Genomic DNA, 7,870 nt, shown 5'->3' with positions numbered 1-7,870 from the left:
CTAGAAATTACTAGGCTTACCCATAGCCCTCTATTTTTCTCAGCTCCATGTACCTATCCAACAGTCTCTTACAAGACCTTATCGTATCCACCTCCACCACCATTGCCAGCAGCCCATTCCACGCACTCACCACTCTCTGAGTAAAAGACTTACCCCTGACATCTCCTCTGTACCTACTCCCCAGCACCTTAAACCTATGTCCTCTTGTGGCCACCATTTCAGCCCTGGGGAAAAGCCTCTATCTACCCGATCAATACCTCTTGTCACCTTATATACCTCTATCAGGTACCCCCCTCATCCTCCGTCGCTCCAAGGAGAAAAGGCCGAGTTCCCTCAACCTGCTTTCATAAGGCATGCTCCGCATTCCAGGCAGCATCCTGGTAAATCTCCTCTGCACCCTTTCTATGGCTTCCACATCCTTCCTGTAGTGAGGCGACCAGAACTGAGCACAGTACTCCAAGTGGGGTCTGACCAGGGGCCTATATAGCTGCAATAATACCTCTCGGCTCCTAAATTCAATTCCCCAATTGATGAAGGACAATACACTGTATGCCTTCTTAACCATTGAGTCAACCTAATCATGTCCTTCCTATAGAACTACACACATTTCATTTGTGGCCTAATGTTTTATAAAGTTCTACCAAGACCTCCCTGCTCTTAAATTTTATGCTCCAGCTAATGAAGGCAAGCATCTCTTCTTCACCATCCTACATACCTGTGCTGCCACCTTCAAGGATCTTTGGACTTGCACACTAGAGTCCCTTTATACTTCCAGGACCCAACCATTCATGGTATATGTCTTGCCCTTGTTAGACCCTCTCAGAATGCATCATCTCCCACTTGTCAGGAACACAATGAAGCTTGTTCCTTATGTGAAGACGACACTGTGTTCACACGAAATATGCAGTGGACACTTCTACCATTGCTATGACAGACAAATGACCTGCATAGGTAGATTGCTGAGGACATTCAAGTAGATTGCTGAGTACATTCAAGTAGATTTATCCCTTGTATTTATTCACTTACCACCTGCTACGGACTCAGTCTGGCAGGCATGTCCTTCGGAATTTGGCCAGTTGGATCTTCAATATCACTATGAATGTGGTGGGAACACCGCCACAGACATTGTGCTCTGAGTGGGGAATCTATGTCTTTGCTACTTTCAGTACTTCCTCCAGGTGTTGTTCAACCTCCAGCATAAATCCACAATGACTATGCTCAATCCTATTATTCTTTTCAAGATGTTCTGTTATTACATCCTTCATTATAGATTCCAGCATTTTCCCTACCACTGATCAGTTGTTCCCATTTCCTCCCTTCCTCCTTTCTTAAATAGTGGGGTCACATTTGCTACCCTCCAATCCACAGGAACAATTCCAGAATCTGCAGAACTTTGAAAGATCATGAAAGCATCCAATACCGCTAAAGCCACCCTTTCAAAAGGCTGGGATGTACATCATTGAGATTTATCAGCCTTCAGACTTACCAACTTCTTTACTACTATTTTTAGTCTAATGCTCAGCTCCTTCAGTTCCTCCTCCTCATTAACCCTTGATACGCTATACATCCATCAGGTGTTTTCTTCCCTGAAGACAGATACAAAATACTCATTATAAAAATGCTTCAATCTTTGTCTGAAAGGGGCCACATTTGGCTTCACTAGTCTTTTCCCGTTAACATATCCAGAGTTCTCAGTGTTGTCCTGGATATCCCTCCCGCAGCACGGTAGCGTAGCGGTTAGCACGACGCTATTACAGCGCCAGCGATCGGGGTTCGATTCCCATCACTGTCTGTAAGGAGTTTGTACGTTCTCCCCATGTCTGCGTGGGTTTACTCCGGGTGCTCCGGTTTCCTCCCACATTCTAAAGACGTACGGTAGGTTAAAATGGGGGTTTAAAATGGGCGGTGCGGACTCGTTGGGCCAGAAGGGCTAGTTACCACGCTGTAAATAAAATTTTTAAAAAATTAAAATGTAAAAAAATTTAAAAAACATTAAAGTTTAAATCTTGAGTGGTCATGGGATTCCCAGGAGGCTTTAATCACATCCAAGAACCTATTCCTTTGTCCACCTGGTAATCCCTTTTCCAGTTTAATCACATCCTTTCTAGTAGAACCTTCATTGTTGGAGGGCAATGTGGTTTAGTTAGGAAGGGGGGGTGGGTAGAGGACCTTTGACAAAGAGTCATAGCTGTACAGCACAGAAACCGGCCCATCGGGCCCAACTCGACCATGCTGACCGTGATTCCTAACTACACCGATGCCATTTGCCTGCATTAGGGCCATATTGCTCTACTCCTTTCCTATCCAAGTACCTTTCAAAATGCCTTTTAAATGTGGTAATTGTTTCTGCCTCTACCACTTCCTCAGACAGCTCGTTCCACACACCCACCACCTTGTGTGTGAAAAATTTGATCCTTAGATCTCCTTTAAAGTTCTGCCTTCTCACCTTAAACCTCTGCCCTCTAGGTTTAGACTCCCCTACCCTGGGAAAACGACCCTTTGCCCGTCAATCTCATAAACCTTTATCAGGTCACCCTTCAGCCTACCTTTCCATGAGAACAAACCCAGCGTATCCAGTCTCTGCGTAACTAAAGTCCACCATTCCAGGCAATGTTCTAGTGAATCTCTTCTACACTCTTTCTTATGCTACCACATCATTCCTGTAGCATGGTGACAACTGTACATGTTACTCTAAGTGTGGTCTAACCTATGATTTGCACAGCTGCAACACCTCAACTCCTGTACTTAGAGTCAGAAGCTATGGTTAGGCCAAAGTGCACGTACAGTGGCTGACGCTGCTCCCTGCACATTTCTCGGAGCTGTCACATTGTGAAGACCATGCCCACTGTGTGTGTGGATGGATGGAAACCACACTGTGATTTGGGGAGCAGCTCTTTGGCCACTGGGAGGAAGCAGTTAAGGAGGACCCCGACAATGACTTTCCCTGTGATGAACAGCAGTGGGACCCCTTTGTGCTTGTCACAGTTTGATATCTGTTGAAGATTGTCATCATTACACACTTCTGAGGTTCCCGGAATATCATCCTCTCCCCAGATGTAGGTGATGAGACTGGATTTGTGATCGTAGATTAAACCTGAACATTTAACAATGATCATGATCACTAATCACTCATGCACTTATTGTCTGGATGGCATGCAAACAAAATCTTTTCACTGTATCGTGGTACATGTGACAATGATAAACCAATCCTACCCACTAACTGAGGTACCTGAGCACACACATCTAAACTTTCTTTGGAAACACAAGAAACTGCAGATGCTGGAATCGGGAGCAACAAATAATCTGCTGGAAGAGCTCAGCAGGTTAAGCAGCATCTGTAGGGGAAAAGGAATTGTCAATGTTTTGGGTCGAAAGCCTGCATTAGGAGAGGTGCAGCACTTCAAACCGAAATGTTAACAATTCCTGTCCCCCCCCCCCCAATAGATCCAAACTTTCTTTGTTTGCCTGTTGTTGAGCTGGCTTCATTATCCTAACTCCAAATAGTTCCATGGCTCATGTGTACTGATCTTGGTTCCCAGATAAAGAGGCACCCATACCATCCCATGTTATTATTACTGCCAACCAAGTAACTAAGGGGAATTATCCTGAAATACAGTTACGTGCAAATACAAGATCTAGTGTCCAGCCCCAGTTGGCTTTGTCCTGCTGGGAAGGAAAGGGGCCTGGAAGATGCACTGACCTGGTAATTTCACTGAGTATCTCCAAAAGAACGCTGGGCATTGGGAATCACAAAGATCAACATTGATCAGAGTTAAAATGATCAGAAACCTTTCAACAGATGCAGGATGCTTACCTCATGGTTTTGCCAACTTTGAGGACGTATACATCAGGATCCTTAAACTATTCCAAATGACCCAGCCCACTTCAGCATTCACCCCCCTCCGCCAACTTCAAATAGTTTTAAAGAAGAATTTAAATAAAAATGAAATTGCCTGTATTGCTTTATCCTGCATTGTTCACAGAACACACCTGGACAATCCTGGCAAGATGGCAACCCTACTTCCTCTAAGACAGCATCACAACCTGGTGTTCCTGTATGGTCCCAGCTATGGGAATCCCTGCTGCATGACGTGACAGCCCAGATCCACTGGAGCTGCTTGCAGTGGCTATCTAAAAGGGTAAGGCCGCTTTGTGATAATGATCTTCAGAGCTCTGGCTAAGGTGATGCGGTCAGTTGAGCCAGGATGCTCCTTGAAGGGATTCTAACCCTTTAAAGACTAATTGCAATTGCTCGTACTCCAGTTCTGTTGGAAAAGCAATGAATCCAACATCAACAGCCTGTGAAGGTCTTAGCTGAGCCTAGTGGCAGCATCTGACTGGCTAATGCTCAATTCCTTAGGTTACAAGATGGCACAGAAGCTGCATACATGGTGTAGTACACAAGGGTTGCACACAGTTGTAACCAAATGAAACTTTAATATTGATTGCTCTGAATAAATAACAATTCAGGTACAAAGGGGTTTCATGTAAGAAGGTAATAAAACAGCAAAGCTTTCACGCTGTCAGTGTGACAGGAGGGAAGGAGGACAAGCATCTGTCTGCAATGGATTCCAGAACAATGGCTGTTTTCAAGGTGGGCGAGAAGAGGTCTAGGACCCTCTGTCTTTATGGCGGGTTTGAGAACTCTGCCTCTGAACTCATGGAAACCAGTGGGAAAGGTGCAAGGACAATGCTTTCATACTCACGAGCATCTGAGAAAGGTACCTCCTTACTCATGAGAGGTGGGATAAGTGAGGATAATCACTGTCCTCACACAGGATGTGAGCACAGTGCATCAGCACTCACTGGCTGCTGGTACAGTAACAGAAGGGCAATGGTTTTGATCTGAAATCTCAAGTATTCAAGTAACTCGATGTGCAGGTGGTGGTCCTTCGTCCACCTGAGCTGGTTTGATGTGCACCCTTGTTATTCAGCTTCTATCAGTGCCACACATCGCTGGATTCCAGCTAATGCCTGTAAATCAGCGAAACTGCCATTTTACATAAAAAATACAAATAAAGCCCATTGGCATCACCAGACCCAGTTTCTGCAATGGGTCCACTTTCAGAAGTCCCAGTCCTCCACCTCCAGCTGTTCCAGGCTGGACACGAGTCCAGTCATTCCTCGCAACTCGTGTGGGTGAGCGCCTTCCAGGTCTGTCATAGGAGTGACCGGTCGGAGCAGATCAGGAAGCACCTCCACCACTCGCAGCTTCAGCTTGAAAAATAGAAAAGGAGCCAGTGATCTGCCACAGTTCCAGCAAATGGGTGGAGTTTAAATGATTGGACACGATGGGTGGCTGACAACCTAATGAAAGCACTTCAGCAATCCCTCCCCCCTCCAATCCTTCACACTGAAATCCCTTCATTGACTTCATATAGAGCCTATAAAGGCTTCAAACTCAGGAGTTGCTGTGCATTTGATTCTAAATTACAGAGATTAGATTTACTTTGCAGTGTGTTAAAAATAAACACATCATCAAGTAACTGGAGACCCCATCAACCCAGAGAAAATGTCCACCTAATTACCCATTAAAATGAGAGAAACTTGTACGTTCTTCCCTACTCTGTCATCCCTCGTTCTTACCTTCAACAGCCTCTTCTTCACCTTCCCTCCTCCAGCCTGCTTTACGCCATCAAAAGCCCTGTTATTATGACTCAGCCCCAAATCAACACCCAATGGTTGGAACCTGAGGTCTGTGCGGGGAGAGTGGGCATAGGGACATGAATAATTGAGGGAGACAGTTTCTTTTACTAATAATCTTGAGACCATATACATACCTGCTTGACAAATGAATGATTGAGTAATGCACTGGCAGAGGGTCTATGAAGAATAAAGAGAAGTGTCAGAGGACTGAAGCAAATAGCGTCACCTGCAGCAATATTACAGTGGACGAGCTGCACAGTCACACTGATAAAATGCCCCCACGATGGTGCAGCTGATAAATCTGGCAATGAGTAGTCATCACACCAAGTCAAAAAGTTAAGAACATAACAAAGAGAAGCAACAGTAAGCCTGCTCTGCCATTCAGCAAGATCATCGCTGATTTTTGTCGCAGCGTCACTTTCCTGCATTTTCCACCATATCCCTTCATTCGTCGTCAACTTACTGATTTGCCACTCCCCAGACCCTGGATACACAAGGATACTTCCTGCTGAAGTGTTTCTGCATTTCCCCCACAGTCCACACTGCCACCCAGTTTGGAATCATCAGTGGACTTGAATATATTGCGACTGAGCCCTTATCTAAATCACTGATATAGGCTGTGAACAGCTGAGGCCTCAGCACTGATCCCTGTGGCACCCCACTAGTCACAGGCTGCCGAAACTGACCTGTTTATTCCCAGTCTGTTTTCTGTCTGTTCACCATTCCTCAATCCATGCCACATATTATCCCTATTACTGTGCATTCCAATTTTGTCTAATAACTTTGTGTGGCACGTTACCAAAGGCCACACGGAAGTCCAAATACATCACGTCAGCTGGTTTACTCCCATCTATTCTGCTCATTACAGCCAAGAAACATTTCAACAGATTTCCCTTTCAAAAATCCAGGCTGACTCTGCCCAGTGCTATTATTTTTTCCAAGTGCCCTGTAACCAATGCCTTAATAATAAAACCCAGCATTTTTCCTATTTCTGATGTCAGGCTAACTCATCTATAGCTTTGCATTTTCTCTCTTCCTCTTTCCTTAAATAGTATTTCCCCATCCGTGTGAAACACTTTTGAACCTGTGGAATTTTGGAAGACAACAACCAGTGCATCCACTTCCTCCCTGGGAGTATTGAGGAACAGAATGACCTTGGTGTGCAAGTCCAAAAATTCTTGAAAGTTACAGCACAGGTAGATAACATGCTTAGGAAGGCATATGGGGTACTGGCCTTCATTAATCAAGGCAATGAATACAGAATACAAGATGTCATGCTCCAACGTTATAAAACATTGGTCAGACCTCAGCTGGACTACTGCGTGCTGTTCTGGTCACCACAGTAGAGGAAAGATGTGATAGTGCTGGAGAGGGTGCAGAGGAGATTCACCAGTATGTTGCCTGGGTGAAGTGTTTCAGTTCTGAGAGGTTGGATAGGCTATGTTTGTTTTCCCTGAAGCGGAGGAAGACACGATTGAGGTAAATAAGGGTATGAGAGGGAGAGATACGATTGACTGCAAGAAACTTTCTCCTTAGAGGTGAATAAAATGGGAGTACATTGTTTTAGGGTAAGGGGCAAGAGATTTAGAGGGATCTGAGGGGGACCTTTTTCACTTGGAGAGTGGCGAGTGCCTGCAGAGCACTGATTGAGAGAGTGATGGAAGCAGAGTCACTGACAGTACTTAAATGCCTAGATGAGCACTTGAATTCTATAGGTTACTTGAAGGCTATGGGCCAAGTGTTGGAGGATGGGATTAACATGGATGGGTGCCCACAGTATGGACATGATGGGCCAAATGGCCCATTTCCATGCTCTGTCAATCTATGATGCTGAATTCTGAAATGTTCCTGATCCTCAGGCTGTTTGCTCTTTTTTAAGCAACATCTTAAGTCTCTCTTTAACTTCTGTTGGACTGCTTTTCCCATTTGGTTTCCACACCTTGAAGGTATCACTTGTAATATATTACTTGTAAATTATGCTTTAATTCTTTAAAAGTCAGCCATTGCTTGCTCATTGTAGTTATTACAGTTCCCCAATCTACCTTAGCCAACCTATACCTTCATAGCTTGCTTTAAAGATAGAGCTAAATCATTTCTAATCCTTGTATAAAATTCTATCACATTATGATCACTGTTCCCTAAAGTTTCTTTAACTACCAAATCAAAAACTACATCTCTCTCATTGCACCACATAGATCACATAGAAAATAGACCGTTACCTTGC

The 7,870-nt window shown here is 44.5% G+C and overlaps 1 protein-coding gene across 1 annotated transcript in view; it reads right to left on the bottom strand.

The window, feature by feature from the left end:
• Window positions 1-4,417: 4,417 nt before the first annotated feature.
• strada (STE20 related adaptor alpha) overlaps window positions 4,418-7,870 on the bottom strand; it is a 54,704-nt gene continuing 51,251 nt past the window's right edge. The window contains 2 exon segments of the mRNA XM_052038445.1: window positions 4,418-5,217; window positions 5,781-5,823. Of these exon segments, the coding sequence (XP_051894405.1) occupies window positions 5,065-5,217; window positions 5,781-5,823 (196 nt within the window). The 3' untranslated portion in view covers window positions 4,418-5,064.

This window comes from Pristis pectinata, chromosome 25, assembly GCF_009764475.1.
Source record: "Pristis pectinata isolate sPriPec2 chromosome 25, sPriPec2.1.pri, whole genome shotgun sequence".
NCBI lineage: Eukaryota > Metazoa > Chordata > Chondrichthyes > Rhinopristiformes > Pristidae > Pristis > Pristis pectinata.
The sequence above is the reverse complement of the archived record's forward strand: the minus strand, read 5'-3'. Positions and strand labels throughout refer to the sequence as shown.